General features: G+C 40.2%; 1 protein-coding gene across 2 annotated transcripts in view; it reads right to left on the bottom strand.

The window, feature by feature from the left end:
- Nucleotides 1–22,229, bottom strand: part of LOC140311949 (cytosolic carboxypeptidase 6-like) — a 265,883-nt gene that overhangs the window by 19,926 nt on the left and 223,728 nt on the right. For both annotated transcript variants that reach the window (XM_072389569.1, XM_072389568.1), the window contains 3 exons: nucleotides 11,565–11,654; nucleotides 9,172–9,286; nucleotides 6,869–6,980 (listed from right to left, as the gene is read on the bottom strand). In XM_072389569.1, the coding sequence (XP_072245670.1) occupies nucleotides 6,869–6,980; nucleotides 9,172–9,286; nucleotides 11,565–11,654 (317 nt within the window). The remainder of the gene's footprint in view (nucleotides 1–6,868; nucleotides 6,981–9,171; nucleotides 9,287–11,564; nucleotides 11,655–22,229) is intronic.

The raw sequence follows: 22,229 nt of genomic DNA, 5'->3' as shown, positions 1-22,229 counted from the left end.
TCAGATTTGATATTACTTGAAGTAATTTCAGCAACAATTGGTCCTTGCTGACAGCCAAAGGCAGACAAAAGCAGACTACTAAACAACTAGATCATGGAGGCAATTGCTTCACAACAGAACCCCCACCAGCCATCCTACACTTTCATTTTGTTAAGGTAGTTAGCTCTGCTGTCATAAGCAAGATGTGTATAAAATCAGAAAGCTTTTTAAAGTTTCCCCTGGTGCTGATCAAATGACAAAATAGGAATGTACGATCATGAAAATAAGACACATAGGAGTACTTTTTTTTCTTATGAAGGCAATCCCCTCATGCCTTGAAATAGCTGAGATTTAAGGCCACACCTTCAGATAATTTATATTATGCGTGTATCTATGAATACGTAAATTGGTTCCAGCCTCTATCTCCATTCAGTGCTCCACTGCTTTAATGTACTTTAAGTTATCTCAACTGAAATACTGCAAAACTTCTCTACGCTACTACAATGGAAAACGCAGGTGTCTGAGAAACTCAACCATGTCATTTTGAGTCAATGCTGAAGAGGAGGAAGACGAGGGGGTGAAGAAGATTAGGAAGACTGAATTGTACAGGATTGCCCAAAATGAGTCTTTGCCTTGATACAGTTGTCAAAAATCTACAGGAAAGTTGACTATATTAGATAGCCTTGTTGTCAGAAATGCTTTAGCTGCTTATTTTTGCTTGTTATATTTCTTAGCATATAAAAGCGTCATGTTAGGAAGGTAAAAACCATGATTGTCACTTGAGCAGTAATTAACACTTTATATTTGTTAATAGGTTAGTTAATGATTTCAGTGAAGGTAATGCTTCATCAGATAAGAGGTTTGGCTGCGGCCTCTTGAGTACTTATGCTAGTTTTTAAACTTTGATGTGCTAATATGATGCACCGGAGGCTTTGTGTCATGCTCTGTAGATTTTTTTAACCATGGTCTGTGGGTTCTGTATTGTTCTTTGTTTTGTAATATAGTATTGTCTTTTGGATTTCCATGCTCTGCATCTTAGTTAACCTCACGTCATGTTTTATTTTGTAGAACTTGCCACGTTGATTCTTTTCTTAACTGAAGCGTGTTCATGTTGCTCTGTGTCTTTGCTGCTGCTAATCAGCGGAGTCCGGCAGGAGCTATGTCAGGCTTCTTGAATTTCCAACTGCTGTGGCAGTGAGTGTTTGTGTTTTTCAAGGCTTTTCACTCATTTTACCATGGTACATACAGTATATCCTGACCTCTTTTGAGGCTACCATTTTTGACGCTTTGAAAATGTAAAGTCTACCCATAGCTTTCATGATAGGTTGTTTATTTGTACAGACCATTGGGAATTGGCAAGAGATGCAAAATAGGAATTGGCTGGTAATCGTAGGAGAACCCAGCTGCCTAAAATGTAACTCTTATGGAGCTTTTTAAGCCAATGACCAAACTAATGCAGCTGGACCTTGTATATATAAATATATATATATATATATATGTGTACATATTTCATTAGTTAGAGAACCCAATTCAGGTCACAAGGGCACGTGGTCAGTGACCCTCTAATGATGTAGCAGTGACAGAACATGGCAGATGGCATGACCTGCTTCATGGATGAAAGTAAATGACACAAAACTCTGCCTCCGTCTGTCTCCATCTATCTGATTTTCTCCCCTCTCCCTCTCCCTTGTCCTCTCAGCCTGTACGGTGCTCTCAAATTGATGGTGGTATTTGTCTGTTTATGAACACAGAGGTGACTTGTAATCAGGCTGAACGGGCACAGGCACCCCTCCGCTTCGGGCCTGTTAGTGACACATAAACTGCCACATCTGTCTGGAGGGCTTGCCAGGAGAACATGAGAGAGAGACGAGAAAGACGGACATGTGCACAGAAATGAAGAAGGGATAAGAAAAGACAGCAAAAGTAGAACATGAGGGAAATAGAATTAAATAATTTGCAAAAGAAAAAAAATAGATAAAAAAAAACAGCCTTTGAATTCACTTGAGAAAATGGCCTGAAGATTGCCAGAATAGTAGAGCTTCATCTGTATCTTCCTGTGAAAATAAGACAAATCAGCTTCCAACAGAGGGAGAATAAAGCGAGAGATGATGGAGGGATTGAAATGACGCAGTGATAATGGGGAAAAATTGGCCATAAATCTCAAAAATGGATCAGAAATGGTTGGCTGACACCAGAGGACATTTTAAAGCCCATAGAGAGAGGAGAGAGAAGAGACAAATACCAACAAAACACACACACACACACAGCTTCTTAAATAAGGCAAATCTAACCAATGAGTAAGAACGACAGAGACAGTGACTGAGAACAGTACTGAAGAAGTCATAGGCAGAGGACATTAGGAAGGATTTCAGGGTGCAAAATCTATCTAGGTGCTGTGACGGGACCTAATACATTTGTTTCAGATTGAAAATTAATTTTCTAATATTAAAAAGGTCAAAAATAAGCCAAGGCAACAATGACCTCTTTGTCATCCTTAACAAATTATCCAAAATGGCAGTGTCAGACTGCTGGGAATACATTTGCCGGTGATGAATGCTTCTGGTAATCAGCCAATCAAAAAGAATTCTTCTTCTGCTTTTGATAAATGAGCTGGAAAAGGAGCGCTTTAGGAAGGAGATGGGTCCATTTGTTTCTTCGGTCTCTTTCCTTTTTTTTTCCTCCCTCTCCATTTTCTCTCTTTTCAAAACAAACAACAGGGTGGCTTGGGAACAGATTATAGCTCCTTGCATCACTGACTCCTTCAGCCATTTTCCCCACTGACCAATGTTCAGCTACAGATGGTAAATGATGGAATTTTTTAAAGCAAGTTTGCCTTCAGATTGGTGGAGAGAAAGTTTACAGCCTTACTACGAGCAAAGGACTTAGCTGTCCTTCACATTGTGGCTACTTAATGACACCAATATTTCACATTTCTATTTTATAGTTTGACAGTTGCCATGACAATTAATGTCCAGATCAGTGTTTGAATGCTTTGAGTTTGTTCTTCAAACTTTATTCATAATGCAACATTGTTGTTAGTCATTGTCAGACAAAGATATCTATTCTAGCATGCGACACCAGAACAACTGGTAGGGTCTTTTAGAAGCAGACATGGTGTCACTTAGTATCAGCGATGTATTGCACCTAACCCAGCAATGATTTACATGAGGAGCAAATGCTGCCTTAAGGGCAACGAAGTCAACAAAAGGAGAATAGGCGTGGTAGCGGTCAGAGATTTATCATTTTCGAGACGCTGATTAAAGCCTGTGATGGCCGTTTCCACAGCCACACAAGGGCAGTAGAATATGTTAACATCCATCCAGTGTCACCACCATATTACATTATACTCATGGTTAAACACTTTACTATAACATTACTCCAGGTTTAGTTATTTTTGGGTTATTTGTATATAATTGACATTACACTAAATTATGAGTGATATGCACACGTTTGTTTTACACTGTTTTGCCGTTTTGAATACATTTGTTTTCTGGTTCTTAGACACCACGGCTGCTGCTCCGTCCCTGCTCCCTGTTACACGAAGCAGTGAATAAGGGTGGAGCAAGTTTTCATGCTGGGATCCAAGAAATGGACAAAAACACAAGTTGTGACATCAACTTGACATTTAAACAATGGAACAAAACAGAAGAAACAAACAAAACAAAACAAGACAGAAAATAATGGTCTCACTTGGGACATGAACCCCAGTCTCTGGGGTGACATTCTTCGTTTGAGAAATGCCTCCACCACAGACTGTTGAGCGGGTCCTTGCTTTATACCTCCCCATATTTGCAAAACCTTATATTTATATGCTGTTTTTACCATTTAGGTATAAGGATGTTTTGGGATAAACTGACTTATTGTAGTTACCGCATCCGGTTTAGCTTTGTAACAAAATGGTGTAATACATCATGTGCTGTTGTTCATCTAAAGTTGCATTTAAAACTGCTCCAAGAGAGCTGGCTGATGGGATTCACGTCACTGATTCAAAACATCAATTCCTGTTTAGGTCAGAGTAATACGAGCAGTGCTACAATTTCAACAGAAATATTTGGAATATAAAATTTTACAGCCAATAATACAACACAGTGTAGACTGCGACAAGCTTTGAATGAAATGGCACTTTTCTGGGAACTCGGAGGCAGTTATTGAAGTTATTGTGTGAACAGGACAGGAAACTATTTCACCAACAGAAAGAGAGAGCTGCTGAAATCACTGTGATGGAGAATCACTTTGGAATGACTGAAGTGTCTGCCACACGAGTGGGTGATGGAGCATCAAACTGAAAAGACTCCTTAGTGGATCAGAGGGCAATGTTACTCTGATTTATGATGCGTATGCACAGATGTGCAGGAGTTTAAAGAGGTCACGGCAAAGCCTTGGGGTTAGATTTATGTTCATGGCTCAAGGCAACTTTGTACTGTCTTTTATCTACTAAACACAATCGACATCAAATATGTGAAAGTTGTGCATGATAAGTTGATAGGCTGAATGAAAACAGTCGACATTGACAACACGCAGACTGAGCTTTGCGTGAGGCAACGTAACGTACCGCTACGTGTGGTAGCAGTGTGGGGTAGACACTGTTTAAACACTCTGTTTGACTTTGAACAATAAATCAGAACGTCCACTTCCTTCACTTCCAAATGATTTTACTATTAGAATAAGCAGCGTGTTGATATTCCTTACTTTTCTCAACAAGCGTTCATCAAATTTACTTCAACCTTCACAGTTACAGTGTGTGGGGCGACGAGGGATCATCTGTACCAGGTGGCCTTTGCTCTTAGTCTGGAGACATGTAGGGTAAAACTAGAGATTTCATAAGGACTCAGAGGCTTTGTTGTACACACCAAATGGATGTGGCAGTGGTACTTTAGAAGTGATCTAGCTGAGACTGGAACAGGATGTAGACGACAACCATCTTAATGGTATGAAATGCAAACCAAGGTATTAATTATGTATCTGGAAGGTACGCCGTCTTCATCGGAAATGTATTAGCTGTTTGCAAGGAGTTGTAGATGTGCCCTTTCAAGAATTCTGTTTTTTCTCGCAGCTCGTATCCACATGACAACATACCTCTGTACAGCAGTGCTCAGATTATCCAGTAATGTGTTTTATCATAATCACTGAGCACAGACTTCTATTTATTGCTGAGTGATTCCAGTTTTCTCCCTAGACTTTAGTTTGTTAAAGAAATACTCACACAGAGTTGGTTGGCTAGCAGATGGATCACATACAGTATGCTACTGTAGCGTAGCACAACTGTTCTGATGTGACTGCAGCTGATCTCCTGTTAATGGAGATAGTCCTCGAGCAGAGCCCTCCAACCGCAGATAGCCTCATTAGACTCTATGCCCACTGTGTGAGATACACATGAATTGAAAGGGATTGGGGGGCAGAACAGGGCCCCTTGCTGCAGAACTGGCATTGAAGCTGGCATCTGTGAGTCCCAGACATGAGTAGCGTGTCTGATGGGATTAACTGGTTGTGGCAAGAGAGAAACAGAAGAGGAGAGGATGCCCAAGCTTCCAAATGAACTCTGCAAGACTGAAGGCAACCATTGTAGAGAAGAGAGGCTAAAGCAGGACCGTTGCTGGTGGGGTTGTTGTCAACAGCATATTAGAGGGAACTGAAGACACATGACCAGCAGGAGTGGACAACAGTGGAAACATATGGTCCAATACTGTGCTGACTGGGGGCTGCATTTACCCAGCAAGAGAAGTCACATTCACTGTGGTGGCAGGCGATTAAAAGTCTGCCATTAATTAAGACTGAATGTGTGTGAATGTGCAGCAGTGACAACACAAGTGGTTACAAGCTTTAATTTTATTGCTTACATGTGAGCTTTGTCACTAGTTTCATTTGAATACTTCAAAGTCCTGAAGAGGTTAAGTTATACTTTATTCTTTGAGAAATGAGGACATACAGCTTATGGAAATGAAAAAAAAAATAAACATGATATTTTTTTGGTTGTTTTTTTTTTATTTCCAACACCAACAGTGTTCTGGTCATTCTTTAGATTCTACCCTTTGACACCTTGAGGAAGGCTTGTCTGCAGCACTGAAAGCTACTGCTCTATAAAATGATGTGATCATTGAAACTTACTCGTACAACTGTGCATCTGGTAGTAAAAAAAAAAGATTCAAACAACCAGATTCTTGCATTCAAGATTATCCATTCGTCGGAGCATGACAGCGACAGCTCTGTATTTGTATCTGTTTCTATGTGTATGTTTGTCTTTGCTGAGCGTGTGTGTTACTGTGTGTGGGTGTGTGTGTGTGTGAATGACAGGCATGAGTGGATCAGCCTGCCATGACAGAGTCTATCGATCAGTGTGTCAGCATCGGGGGAAAAGGTTAATCTGCCCGATGCCAGCTCCGCGCCTCACCACATCTCTGGCCTGCCCTGCATCCCGCCCCAGCCTGCTCCCACTCTTATCAGGATTAGAGGAATGTACAAAAGGGCAGAGTATTCCCAGGACACACACTGACCTTCAGTAATCCCACCAACCTGACGCTCTGCTTATAATTAACATCAGGAACAGAGAGGGAAAAATCCCTTGCCTGCCTGTGTTGCATTCTTCTTACTGAACGACTAAAGCTAGAGAGGGAAAAAGTTACAGTGGAGTTTAACACGGAAAGCGCAGAGTCTTGCTTCACTAATGTATTTTGAATGGCCAGGAGAGCCTAGTTGACATTCTGGGGGTGCTGACAAGCCTCTCCATGCTCCCAAGTGCACACACGCTAAACACCGATTGCAGAAACATGCTGAACCAAGCAGGGAGAAAGAAAACGGTTCCAGGGACCAGTGGACATCTCTGAGGTGAAGGAATGTTGAGCACAGAACGGAAAAAAAACGTGAGCTTGTCTTTGTGTTTTTGCAGACTCACTGGATCCTGGTTCATCTGCACAATGAGTTGTTTCACAGCGTGCAGGGTAGGGTGGGCCCACGGAGAGGGATCCTGCCAGTGGCGGTTCAGGTCGAAGCCCATCAGAGAGCACCTGTATGCACACACACACACTCATGAGCACACATATGGACAGGAGGAGATTCAAGGGTAAAATATCTAAAGCAGTTTTAATGCCTTTTAAATATTCTGAAGCAGAGGATTACAGGTAAGATGTGGATTTCTTTACATATTTGGAGCAACAGTTTGTTTTTCAGGATACATGTTTTTGATTTGTTTACTTTTTGTACAAGTCTACATCTCGTGCCAATAGCTTCAGGCTTCTATGCCTGATCAAACAACGGTGGTGAGAGCACAGACAAATGAAGGTGAAGGAAAAAAGACGACTATGGAAAAAAATGTCCATAACTTTTCCTTTGTTTGAGATCATTCTAATCGCTATGCTATAAAAAGCCAGGGCCTGATCATGAAGCGGGTTCAACATAGCCATTAAATCTGTTCATTATCTGACTTCCCATGCTATCATAATTTAGGTCAAGCTGGTCATCACCTCTGGCTATGAGTGCATTAACACCTAAGGGGCAGTTCTGTAACTACATGACCAACTGCAAACATGGATCAGGAGCCAGATATCTCTCACAGATGGAATGAATTATAAAAGAAAAAAAAATATCAGGAATTTAAAGATATAATCCAAGCTAGAAGCAACACAGCGAAAAGGGAAGATGGTAGAAAACTTCCACAATGTGTTTTTTAAAAGGCTTATCAACATCACTTTTATGCAAACATAACCTGCAAACATAACCTGCCACTGAGATGGCTACATAACTGCTACTTAAACTGATTATATTCATGGTGTCAGTTACCATGGAGATGTTACCCAGTATGAAGTTAGTTAACTTTGTGACAATAATAACACAAAGTTAAACCTGACCTCTCTAAGCCACCAATCCACCTTAGTCATACAGGCCCCTGGTAGTTTACTCTGTAGTGAGTTATAATGATTTGAGGTTAATAATTTCCCTGTAATTTAATCTATGGTAAGGTAAACATAACACACTCTGTAGTAAATAAGAATAATCTGGGGCATGGTCAATTCAGCTATATTTGTTTACAAGTCCATTAGATACACTGCTTATACAGACAGATTGTAGACTGCTACCTGCACTGTTTCTTTTTTCTACATTCTTCTTTTCTGTGTGTGTGTCTTGATAGCAGGTGTGAAGAACACAGGAAATGTGTGAAGAGAGGCACATGACATGTAAGAAAGGTCTGGCTGGCCCCGAGCTGAAGCGTGGATGTGTCGGTGACGAGGCCAAATGGGCGCCTGACCTATAGCGGCCTCCGACTGCCATAATGGGATGTTTACACATAAAGATGCACCCTGATCGGCGCTGTTTGTTGTCATGTGTATCTTTGACATTTCCTGAAGTTGCCGGTAATGACACAGGTGTTTCTGTTACCCTGACTGCAGGGCAACTGAGAGAGCAGCCAGCCATGAACAGAATACTCATCCCAGGTTAACTGCCATTGATTATTTGCTCTGCATGTTCCAGTCTGCTCTCAGCTGTATCCTGCTGAGTTGTGTGCTACGGCATACATGTCCCTGTGTTTCTGTGTGTGTGTGTGTGTGTGTTTGTGGTAGAACAGATTGTGAAAGAGCACAGTGACGTCCGTAAAATGAGCATGTGTGATTGAGGAAGTGAGGACTGTCACTTTTCACCTTCTGTCAATTTGAAGCTTATCACCACTCTATGTGAAAGCTAACTAATGAGAACAGTCCTTAAGTAGTGGCTATTTAAAGTCAACAATAAACACTACAGACGCAGGGGGAACTGAGAATTCCTGCAAATATATTTTTTGAGGCAGTGGAGAAGAATCTCCACTAGATGGCATTCACAAACACAGGGGAGCCCGCTGCCGATGCTTATCTCACTGAGCATTAGTATTCTGGGGGCTGAGCCTATTAAGTAAAAGGCAATTATGAGGAAGGGAGAGAGAAGAGAGGAGAGGAGGATACCCACAGAGCTGCAGCAACAGTGTTAAAAACAGAGAGGAGGAGAGGATGGACGAAGTGCTGGCAGAAATAACAGCCCTAAAGCCAAACACTGTGTTCTAACAAATACACTGCTGTTAGCTGTATGAATTCATTAAGCTCCCTAAAGGTGGATTTCAGAGGATATAATCCTCTGTAGGATGATAAAGAAAAAAGAAAACACATAACGAATTCTATTTAAGGTAGTGATGCATTAAAATGAAGAATCTAAACATCCCTGATGATGTACCTGTAATTGCCCAGGTAGACTCCATCAGGATTCAGCATGGGGACAATCTTGAAGATCACATGATCCCGCAGGATCTGGGCAACTGGATGCTGGCTCACCAGGAAGTCAATCACACCTATCACACATTCACACGAATCCAACCAGGCACACACACACACACACACACACACACACACGGAGGAAAATAGACTTGAAAAGAAAAGCAAAGGCGGGCTGGCAGTTAATTGAGTTTTGAGAAACAAAAGGAGAGGGAAGGACAGCGAGGGGGCATCATCAGAATCGAGGGAGGAATAGGAGACGTCAAGTCTAAATCAATACAAATAGAATGGAGCTGACGGCACTGGAAAAACAGACAGCGCACAGTGGGCTAAAAGCCAAATCATCTGATCATGACAAGGCGCGCACACACACACACGCACACACACACAGACAGAGACAGACAGACAGACAGATAGACAGATAGATAGATAGACAGACAGACAGACAGACAGACAGACAGACAGACAGACAGATAGATAGATAGATAGATAGATAGATAGATAGATAGATAGATGATAGATAGATAGATAGATAGATAGATAGATAGATAGATAGATAGATAGATAGATAGATAGACAGACAGACAGACAGATAGATAGATAGATAGATAGAGAGATAGATAGATAGATAAAAAATATGTAAAAGAATATTAATCGAAAGAAATAAAATAATTAAAATGAATTAAAACAAGCAACAGTCCAGTGCTCAGACTGAGTACTATCTATCTATAGATAGTTCAGAAGGAAGGGAACAACATAGTCATTACATCCAACTAAAATAGTCGTTGAGGCTGTTGGGCTGCACAAGAAGACAATTTCCCAAAGGTTTCCAATTTTTCAGAATGTTTTATTAGATTTGAGCTACCGGAGCTCAGCAGTCAGAAAACTGCAACTCCAATTGTTTTTCTAGATTGTATTTCCTGAGATTTTATGTAGAGACGCATCACCTCGTTCCTATTTTTGTGACTTTGAAGCACCTCAGATTCAGGTGCAGGGTGACTGTCTGAAGAGTGCATTAACAGAAGCAGCTGTTCAATTCTGAGTTAATACTGTAAGTGGCATATTTTATAAAGAGGAACACGAGTTTCAAGACACAAAAAAGATTGTATTATGTCAGGAAAAACGTCTCCTAAATGAATGGTTTTGGTTTCCTGTGACACAAGCTTGAAATGGTCTTTTATGTTTTTTGAAGACTGAAAGAAAGAACATTTACCTTCAGTTGTTTAATTATTTGCACATCAGATGAAAATGTCGTTTTGTTTTGTTTCACAGTTGTTAAGCATTTACATACACTTTTCTTTGAAAACATCATAAGATCAAGAGAAGTTCAGAAAGAGAATCTGTGAAGAATTAGGAAAAAAACATCAGTGGCACACAGAATATTCTACACTAAATTGTGAGCTTAGGCTCTGCTGTGGTGAAGCTACAAGTTTTCCAAAGACTGACAAACAAAAAGCCCCTTAGAAAGTCTGCCCTCTGTGCTCCTGTTGCTGTGTTTCATGCAGCCTATTTGAACATAGACAACCCAATGAAAATACACTGTTACGCCATTACCAAGGTTGACGATTTAATCCTTCTGTCCGCTTTATCAATTCCAAATAGTATGACTCTACGATGGTAACTTAACAATGCTTTAAATGTTGTGATCACAAGCAACTGTGGGAGGGTGGTATTTCCTTTAATTTCATATGAGATGGTCCAATGTATTCTTAAGCAGATGCTGGAGGAGATAAGAAAGGAAACATGACAGCACCTTTCTTTAGCATTCAGAAAGTTAAGCTCCAATCATGGATGCCACTTATATACCACTGGGTCATTTAAGTCATCTATTTTCTACACCTGCTTCATTCGGTTCAGGGCACGATGGGCCAGAGGTTATTACAGCTGACACCGGGTAAGAGGCGGGGTACACCTTGGATATGTTGCCTGTGCATCATGACTGACTAACATTGAAAGACAGACATATTAACCTAACATGCGTGTATACATGGCCTTAATTCTTCCAATTGGTCATAACTGTGAGGAAACTCACAACACTTGTTTGTTTTGTATCTGAAACGTCCTATCATTGTGAAGCAGAATCATTTATGTGTTAGTGCTGACATTCATTCAGTAAAAGTGACAATAAAACATAAATGAAATGTAGGTTTTGTGTGTAGGATTTGTGTTCCCATTAAGACAAAGGTCAGAGCAAATAGCAGATCCTCTGGATAATGTTTATAAAATGTAAAGTTTGAACCCCATGCACATCATGAACTCTCATATACGTATATGAACAAAGAAAACACACCGAAGTGGTGCTCAACCTGAATCAGTCACATAAACATGGCAACTACTGGACAAAAAGGCCTTTACCTTGACAGATGAAGGAGGCAGGAGATTCTCCAGGGTGAACACGAGCTGTGAGAAAGACCAGCTTCTTCTCTCTCTCTGAACTCACGTGGTCTATAAAAGGGAAGTGATGGGGGCGGGGTAGAGAAAGGTGTAAATAAAGATAAATACAGTAAAAAAAAAAGAAAAAAAAGAGCAAGATGAGGCAAAAAATCTTACTTCGATTAAAACATCACAATTTTTACTTGTCATCAATAGACATGTGCATGTGCACTTTAACGGTGTAGGAGGATGGGTCAATACACAGCCTGACCTGGGTGTCAATTTTCAGCCAGAAACACATGAATGAAACATCAAACTGACACTCTGCAAAGAATATTCAACAGTCAAGGTGAATTATACATCTACAGGGTTCAAGAGCAGCCTGCAACAGGTGTGACCTGAAAGTTGCCTTCTGTGATTGAAGTCTAGCTGAAGATTTCTCGCTGGCTATCAATGCAGAAGAGAGTGTTGGACAAATTACTTTTTAAAATAAAAGTTAATGAACCTTTGTATGTAGAAACTGAGATGTGTATATTTTTTTCCTTTCTCATGAGTGCACCCAAATCTTTTCACTAAAATGTTATTGTTGATAAATATTTAAGCTTAGATCCCAGAGATGGTCTATCTCTGAAGTCAGGATCAAAAAGTTATGATAACTTGCAACTGTATCACCCTCTGAGGTTTCTGTTGATGCTTTGAGGATAATCTCTGCTCTTCAAATGTAGCACGACACAGAGGCTAAACAAGCAGCACCCACTCTGCATTCCCAGCCCAGTTTAAATCCACAGAGGTCAGAGTTTTGCTGTTGCCTTGGCCAGTGTTTCTCTTCTAATCTGCTGTTGCTAATGGATGAAAGTGATTGTGTGCCTCATTGCTATACACAAACTTAATATCTTATCGATTCTTCCACCTTCTTCTGCTGAGCACAGAAAATGCTAATTAGCAACAGGCTATGCACCTTTCCTTCTCCTTAATTCCGATTTAACCTCATAGCAGTGTGTGTGCTTCTGTGCATGTGTGTCTTTCTGAGTAGTTAAGAGTTGTAAACAAAAACACACACACACAAAAGCTTTGTTCCATTAAAGTAGTCTGCCTCTGATTTTATTTTGCTTTTTCCTCCCTCTGCCCTTCACAGAGACAAATGGGTTTGCCATTCAGGAGTCTCCGTGGAGAGGGGCAGGCCGTTTGTTGTAAATGTGAGTGCTTGCGGTTTGGCCGGCCGCTGGGTGCTCGGTGGCTGTGAAATTCCATCACTTAGAAATTCTACATTGGCCTCAACCCCAGACCACCACATGGGCTCGTGGAACAAGAACGTAGCCGTGACATACACTCTGATGCACACACATTGTACAGTGTAAAGCTTTAACAGCAAGAGAGAAAATGCGTAGGCAGACACACATAGCCATTTTCCCTACAGTAAAACCAAGAACCCAGAAAGTTGTGAGCCAAAGCAGAGGCAGCAGCCAAGGTCCCGACTGTCAGGGAATTCAACCACCGTGGCTATGCTACATTTAGTCTCAGTGCTCGTGTGCCCTTGCTGCTTCATCAAAACAATCTCTTCCAGCAGGCTCCTGGAGCTTACAATGGATGTACTGTTTATCCCACATCGTTCTGTGAGTCTGTGTGAATATGTCTCCTCAGGGCTCTCACAAATGCTCCCAGAGTAGCTGTTGTGTTGATGTGTCTGTATCTCAGCGCTCCTCTGTATCTGGCTGTGTGCAGCCAACCGCTGTAGCACAAAATTAAGTCCCACTGTTCCATAGGCACCTCAACATCAACACGATAACCCAGCTAACATATATGCAAAGAAAAAAATAATATTTTGCATTCGGTGTGGGTGGCATTGAACATGAAGGTGAGGGTCAAATTTTGGTTGAGTCTCAAGAGCATAGTGATGCAGTAGCTTCTCCTGACCCCATGGGGGCAGTAGAGATTAGCAGCCATGGAGCTGTAGAAAGACTGACAGAAGAAAGGGCATGAAAGACAGGTAAAAGGGGAAGACAAGGCAAAGGATTAGACTGAAGGATAGCTGTCTAAAGCACAAACACTTTAGCTCTTCTTCCTGGAAAAGCTCTTCTGGTCTGTTTCTTGTGGTAAAGAAGAAAGAAAAGGAGCAGAGAGCAGCAGTCCTTCAGCAATAAAAACTCCTCCATTCAGACATATTTAATATAAGAGAAAAATTAAACAAACAAAAAAAACAAACTCAGATGATCAACACTGAAACAAGCTTTAGTCTGTGGCTTTTTTGCCCAATGTCAATGTCAGTGTCTGTAAATTAATCAGTAATCAAGAAAAAAACAAAACAAAACAAAACAAATCAAATAAAAGAACATTCTATTAACTGATCCAATCTGTTAACTGATATATAAACGATACATACCGCCAATAGCGTATGCTCTTTATGAGAAAAAAATCAACAAGAATTCAAGGTCATAACCAAGAATACTGGCACTTGATACACTATTTTTATCCTTTCTCCCTTGTTGTGTCAGTGTTTCTCTGCATGGAGCTGCAGCACCTCCCTCCTTAGAAAACTCCCGCAAACGAGACAAGAGTTCCTGCAGCGTCAGTGCTGCTCTCACAAGTAGAATAAATACGGTAGTATGAACATATGACATTTATCACAAAAAAAAAAAATCTTAATGATATACAACACCATCCATCCATCCAATACCCACTTAATACAATTCAGGGTTGTGTGGGGGGCTGGAGTCTATTCTTGAACGGGTCACCAGTCCATTACAGAGCATTTACAACACAGTGTACAGTATACATATCTTGTTCACAATATAACAACATAACAAAATGAAGAAATCAATACTGAAAGTGAGACATTTTACTGTCTTATGACTAATAAAAGCTTCAATCTTCAATTTTGATTAAAAAAAGTTGGGACAGTGTCAACAAAATGCTGGAGAAGTAAGTGGTACTGACATTGGAGGAGCATGTTGCAAGTAATTAGGGTAATTCACAACAAGTCAGTAACATGGTTGAGTAAAAGAGCACCTGAAAGAGGGAGAGTCTCTCAGTAGTAAAGATGAGGCAAGGTTCAGCAAAAAGTGCATGACACATGTGAAGGCAGAGTCGGTGAACGCACATCTGTATGAGCCAAGGCCAAAACGAAGGATCTACTTACATTACAGGTGCCGCCACAGCTTTCTGCTGTGAAAAGTCATCCATAAAATCCTTCAAATTCAGCTGACAGGTTAAATCACACACATTTCTGACAGTTTTTGTCGTGCTGTCTGTTGAGTGCTGCTGATAGTTCCAACGCCTTTTTTACTACACGTCTTTAAAAGTCTTGATGCAGTTGTGATAACTAAATATACCATGCTTATGTCCGACTGGTGCAGAAATAATTGCAGGGTTTGTGGCTTGAACACAGAGCCGCACTGGGTTAATGTCAAGAAGAACATTGTTCAGTGTGAAGAGAAAGAGCTCACTTTACCTACTTCAGTTAAAAACAGCCTTGTTCAGTTAAAACTCAAAAATATTGATGCCACTTATGAATGTGTTTTACCCTTTTCAACAACACGCATAACACTGACATTTGGACAAATGACCTCACATTTGACTCTAGAGTACTTTGCTATACAGAGTAGTTTGTTACTAACTCAGGGACTTTGAGGTGTGTGTGTCCTGTGGCTGCAAAACAAGCCCAGATCATCCCCCTTCACCTCTGTCTTTGACAGTTGGTTTCAAATGTTTGCACCAATATGCCACGTTAACTTTTTTCCAAAAGTTTGTGTTATGACCAAACTTTGTTCTCATCTGTCCAAAAGGACATTGTTTCAGAAGTCTTTTAGCTTAGTCAGATGTAACTTTGCAAACTTTGATCTGCCGTGTTCTTTCAAGAGAGACGAGTCTGGAGAAATTTCTAAACATGAACTTTAAAATTTAACATACTAACTAAGGCCTGTAGAGTCTGAGATGTAGCTGTTTTTTTTATTTCAGAATTTCTCACCTTGAGGTGAACCTGCTGGGATGAGACTGGCAACCGTCTCAAATGTTTTCCACATATGAATAATCTTTAACACTGTGGAATGATGGACTCCAAATTGTTTAGAAATGACCTTATAGCCCCTCTCAGATTGATGGGCAGCAACAACTGCTTCTCTGAGATCATTGCTTATGTCTGTCCTCCTAGACAGTATGTTAACACACACCTGAATGGTTCAGACCACCAAACTGTCAAAACTGCTAGTCTGGAGCATTCAGAGGTGGACGTGCTGATGACCCATTATTCAAGTACATTTCTTCCACAGAACCTTGCTGCTACTTACTGTATATTCCTAATTCTGGGTGTGCTTAGTTTTTGACTTGGGTTTTTAATGACACTATGAGATATGTTAGATTGTTCATTTTAGCTTGTTTTTACCTAATTTTAAAATCTGGTAATGTCGAGATGATTCTTTTAATTACTTTTAATTACATACTGATGAGTAAAATCTTAGAACTGAAAGAGGGTGTTTTCTCACATTGCTTTATGTCAAGTTCCTTCTGATATTTTCCTCTGATGTTCCTCCATCTGCAGTTTACTTATGTTAGACATCTAAGCAGTTTTGCAAATTCAGTTATTCATCGCAGCCCTGCGATACTGTGAGTAACTGTTTCACTTCCAAAAGGCTATGACTCTAAAATATGCATCTTGTTAACGTCACATCATCATAGTACTATCACAAAAGCGAAAGACACTAAAATATATTTATGAAAATCCAAAAGAGAGGAGTCAGAAAAGACAAGAAATGAGTTAGAGTGTGCATGTAGCAGAATGTGTATGCTACAGTAAGATGGTGGACTGGGGGGATGGGGGTGGAAGGGTGGGTAGGTACGTGACAATGAGTGAGCGAAGGCGGCAGAGGCAAAATTTATGCCCACACTTCCAAATCAAAGTGCTTCCTCAGCAAATTTTCACACCTGCCAAAGTCACATGCAGCACGACACAGTGCTGCTCATTCTTTCGCTGGGAGGAAATAAAAAATTAAAGGATGTCAAGTCATGATCAGCTCTGATAAATATGTAAATTACTAGAGAGAGGGAAAATGCTGGTGGAAAAAGAACAACATAAATCTAATGGATTCTGAAGGTCAGTCTTGATTGTGCTGGTCAGCTCTTTCTGTGAGAGCAGTCTAAGGAACTTTGGGTTCCGTCTCATAACTTGTGACATGATGTAATTAACTGAGATCTTCCTCATCATTCCTCTTCAGCTGGTACAAAGGAAGCCCTGTCAAGACTTCTTGAAGACAGGCATATATTTAAATCCAATTACCCACGTTAAAAGTAAATTTGATTCAAGAAAGATAGAGGGAGAGTATGCATGCTCTGAACCGAATGACTCGAAAGGCACTAAACTGCAAAAATTTGATACATTTTACCGCATGCTAAATAGCATCTCAGTTTAACATTGAAGTAGATGAAATATGGGATCTTTATGCTCCAGTATATACTGCAGCCTTGTTCCTTAAACACGGCAACACAATAAAAAACATCATACAAGCCACAGTTTTATACCACAGGTCTGAAACCAAGGTCTTCCTATATTTCTGCTCTGTGGATTTTACACTGTTATAAATTAGCCTCACTTTGGTGAAATGGCAATAGGACATGCTCGACGCTCTGCTCAGTGCGTCATGCTGAGGATGGGCGCAAGCTGTAAATTGTCACTGACGTTGGATTTACACAGAGCCTTGGGATGAGAGGAGCGCTGTGCACTGACCAGCTGAGTGAGCCCCAACAAGCATCAAAGCTTCACACCCCCGCCTCGCTCCACCGGCTGACACCACCTCTCTGCCACCTCAAGGACAACCACACAGAGAGAGAGGAGGAAAGATGGAAAAAGAAAGACAGAGAGGAATGGAGGTATGTGCTGAGGTGCAGAGGGCTCGAAAGTGATAAGAGTTTTATGGCTCTGTTTCCATCCCCAGGAATTGACCAGGTCCCCGACTTTTTTTTTTTTTTGTTTTGTGAGTGAGCAGATGTGTGTGTGGAGAGCCAGTGGGGTGTCTCAGATTTATTCAGCTCATCTTATTGAGGGGAGGCAAAGATGCTGCCAAGGCCTCCTCAGAGGTTCATAAAGCATCCCCTGTCAGCCAACACACCACACGTTACGCAGCTAAAACCTCAGAGTGGTGAGATGGGCGGTGGGAAGGAGAGCTCCAGCAAGAGAGACAAAAAAAAAACTGCAAATACAACATTAAGAACTATTAAAAGCAAGCTTGGAGTTATTTTCTTTTTTTGGTTAATTTTCTTTCTTTTTCTCAACCTAAAAAAGAATGAACACTCCTGTGCGCTGGAGAGGATATTTACTCAGGCAGGTGTAAAAAAAAGAAATAGAGAATGATTGATGTGATAAAAAAATATGGCGAGACTCAGGTGAAGACACAACAAAGAAAACAACACATAAAACCTTATTGAGCTCCTTTGCCTCCCCGGTTTTCGTTGATGTCTTCTCTTCTGCAGTTACAGTTATCTGTAACATGTTTATCTGAAGTGGTTCTTAACCTGAGGTTCGAGACCCCATGCTCTGTGGCGTTAATATCCAGCATTAAGTCATTAAGTCATTAAGTCTGACATTAATGTCAGAGATGACTTAATGGTAAAAAAAGAAAAAGAAAAAAAAAAGCCTTAGCTATACACCATTTTAGCATTACCAACATAAACCAAGCGAATAAGATGTGTCAGTCAGGTTTACTTGGACAAATTTGCTCAAAATGTGCTCTATTGATGGCGGAGCAGAGCAGTAAGAAGTCTAAAGTGGCCAAAAGAGAGAAAGTATCTAACAAAGAACAGCTATAATTAGAAAATTTGACATATACTTGGAGTAATGCCCTCATACGGTGGGGATGCAGAACCACTGTCGGCTACATTACAGTAGCCAAGAAAAACGTTTTCTAAGGGGTGGTGAGGTCTCTTTTGGAAAGAAAAATCTTTGCTTGATGCAAATTATTCTGATGAAAAATGACTTGGCATCCTTACCTAAGTAGCTTGACATTTTCAGATGACTTATGAACTAAAAGCATGATGTCAGGGTAACCCCCCAACATAAGGCATGGATTAGAAGTCTGCTGTTTGCGGCTCTCTTCTCTGTACAGCTAAGATGCTTTTCTGTTTACAGGGTGATTTTTAGCATAAAAACGATACAACAAAAGCCACAGGGTTATGTTCCGGGTTCTTTTCAGTGGAGTTTCATGAATATTTCACTGAAAATGTTTGGTACAGATGTGTGAATCAGACGTTCTTTCACACTGACAAAGCTGAAAATCTATTTGCATATGACAGTGTAACTGTTTGAAACCCATCAATTCACTGAGTTCTACTAATATCTTTAACTGTCTACAACATCCTGGCTTTCTTAATTAAACACCACTAATCAAATCTCAATCAAGTTGTCGTATTTTGTTTCTTTATTCAAGGAGAAAAAAAAAATTTAATCATAAACTACTTTGTTAAAGCTCCTCTGTTTTTTTCTTTTTTCTTTTTAAGACAGCTTAAATTCTTGGAGTTAGTGCACTTCTTCATTGATGAAAAACATCTTCATCCATCAGATTCCAACTTTCTTGTACTGTAGTTGACAAGTCCTGCCACTCTTTCCAATTCCCACCATACATTTTCAACTGGATTGAGATACTGGCTATTTGCTGGCCGCGTCATTGATCTGATTTTCTTTTTATATTTACTATATTATTCTTTATGTTTGTCTTATATGTGGTATTTGTGTGTCTTTCCCGAGGAACAGTTTGAACACTCCCTTTCTGTACACATTATCATCCTAAAATAACTTCATCATCACAAAACCTACTTTCGCTTGATGAACCGGGTAAAGTGTCCAAAATTCGAATGCCCACTTGAGCATTTGCTGTGGAGGTAAATGACTGCCATCGTCTTTCACCTGACATTAACCTCATATAATCGGTGATTGTGGGAATGTGATTGTCCTCTTCGGGCAGTCGTCTTTATATGTTTTATTGGACCTGCACTAAACAAAAGTTTGGCATCATGTTTGATGATGAAATACATCATCACTGCATTGTGATGATGAAATAGAACAATTGCAATTTCAGTGGTGATTCATCAGTGAAAATCCCTTTCATCCAGTCATCAACAGTCCATAACTGCTTCTCTTAAGCCCCACTGTAACCTTGTTTTTTGCTGCTAATGATGATTTACATTGAGCTTTTTTTGGATGTAAATCCATTTCTTTCAGCCAATTTCTTGCAGTTTGGTTACGAACACTCACTTCTGTTTGTTTTTCATTTCCTTTATTTGTATTTCTTTTTTAGATCATTATTTAAATCTATATGGCTAAGAGTTTTCTATCCTGAAACTTTGATTTCTTCCTTGGTTCCCTGTGCATTTTCCTTTTACAAGCTTTCCATTTTTTTGGTATTTGCCCCAAATATTAGACACAACTGACTGGGATCACCCAGCATCTTTGATCACACTCCAAGTTAAAACAGCTTCTGTAAGAAGTCTTGGAATCCTTTTATTGTTTCACTTGACAGCTCTCTTGTTGGGGCTATGTTTCCAGTCAATCAGCCAGATTTAACAGCTTGTAAACCTCTGAAGGTACTCTCTGTTAACAGCAGACATGTACAGGTATTTGTTTTAGAAATGCAAAATACATGGTGATTAAATACATTTAGTCTCTATTTGATCTTGGGGAAAAAAGCCTAAAACTACAGCTATTATCTTTTTCAGGTATGTTCAGCTGTTAAATTGCATATTTTCGTGTCAGGCAGATGCAAGAGAGACAAAGGTAAAAGAGGACAGAGAAACATCTTGGAAAAGATGGTACCTCTCGGGTTAAGTGAAGTATCTCTCTGTACCTGCTTATTTCCTCAACCATCATGACCATCCAGGTTGTATGTGTAGCTGAAGACCTCAATCAACAACAGAAATGCTTGGAGTTTGAGTGTGTGTGTGTGTGTGTGTAAGAGAGAGAGAGATGTATTGTAGACCTAAGGAGAGGATTACAATGGTCATGTTGAGACACTGGCCTCACATCCAGACAGAAAGGAGGAGGGACTGTGAGAGGAAGAGAAAAGAAAATTGGTTGGCAGAGTCATAAAAGGGGTGATGGGTAGAGGGTGGGAGAGAAAGGGAGGAAAAAAGAGACAGATAGAAGGGTGGGAGCAGAGGAAACCCTTGAGAAGACAGCATGTAAATACGCCAACAGCAGGCCTCTTAAGTGGAGATGAAGAGGCGACAGGATAAAAAGCTCTGAGCACTGTGTGATTATGGATCAATTTGCCGCAATCAAGCCCCCTTATGGCTGGTCCCTGTGAAATGGAGAGATTTCTGCTCCTCAAGGACAGCCGTGATGACAGTGGAGGTCACAGACGATGGGAGTGACAGAGTGAGACACGCAGACAGGGGGGAGACGAGCATCAGAGGGACGGGAAGGAGGGAAAACAAGGTGCTGGTCTGGCATCGGTATTCGAGCCTGAGTTGAAGGGCTTTCTAATTATGTTAACGGATAGGCTGTGGTGAAATGCGGTCATTTATCCATCACTGACCACAGAGCAGTTACCAGTTTGAATTGTGGGCTTGTTTGGGTCACTTGAATGGCTGCACCATGACTGTAATATTACACCTGCCATTAAAATTACTGCCACATTGAAGCATTTATGTGAAGCTTAAGTGTTTCACTGCTCCCTCTTCACGTTTCTAGCTTCACCTTTGAAATGCATGTGCAGATAGGTGTTTTGTTGCATCAATAAGAACACCCAACAGTGATGACACACTATACTGACCCACAATGAGTGCACTTCTACAAAACTGCAGCAAAAAAGATGTTAAACTGACCACCTTTGCAGCTATTTAATGCATCAAAAATAGTTATTAAGGTGACACAGACACAATCAGTGAGGTAAAAAAAATATTTATACACTATTTATCAATAATGTCCAGAATATTAATTTGACATGTGTTACTATATTTGTTTAAAGGTATGCTTAATTGGCCTAAATATACAATAATTGTGGGGTACATCAACAACAAAGGATATGACAACAAGAGATTAGTTGTTTTTCTTCAAAGAGAAGGCAATATTATTATCTAGTATTAAACCTTTTCTTGATATCATCATTATAATATAATTACTATCTAACTGAAACACTATTATGCAGTGGGTCTTTCCTGTTGTTGGATGTGGACTATATGTACAAATAATATGTATTTTACATGAAAAAAACCTGTTTATTCTATGTAGTTATTTCACCTAACTACAGTTTTGACAGCACTAACTTTATCTTATTCCTTAGCTAGGATATAAATTTTTTGAATTGGCTCTATATGAATTAGTTGGATTATGATTACAATGAATTGAATTCCAATTGGCTTGAATTGGACTATATTACTTAAGTGCCTTGAGATGACAATTGTTGTAATCTGGCGCTATATAAATAAAATTGAATTGAATTGAATTGAATCTTACATTACTAACTGTAGCTGCTGAGTGCAGTGTGATCAGCAAAGGTTAATTTCCTATACTACCTGCTCCACTCCCAGACTGCAGCATTTATCTTTAGTAAAAACATTTTTTTCACGAAATCCCTGGAATATGTCATTGTAAAGCTGGCTTGGTCTGAATACTCTTTCAGTAAGATTGTTCAACAGCAAAAGTGCAACTGAATGACTATGAAAACA

The sequence above is a fragment of the Leuresthes tenuis genome, unplaced genomic scaffold, assembly GCF_036924035.1.
Source record: "Leuresthes tenuis unplaced genomic scaffold, fLeuTen1.0.hap1 SCAF_7, whole genome shotgun sequence".
NCBI classification, from domain to species: domain Eukaryota; kingdom Metazoa; phylum Chordata; class Actinopteri; order Atheriniformes; family Atherinopsidae; genus Leuresthes; species Leuresthes tenuis.
Note: the sequence above shows the minus strand (reverse complement) of the source record. Positions and strands in the feature narration are given on the sequence as shown.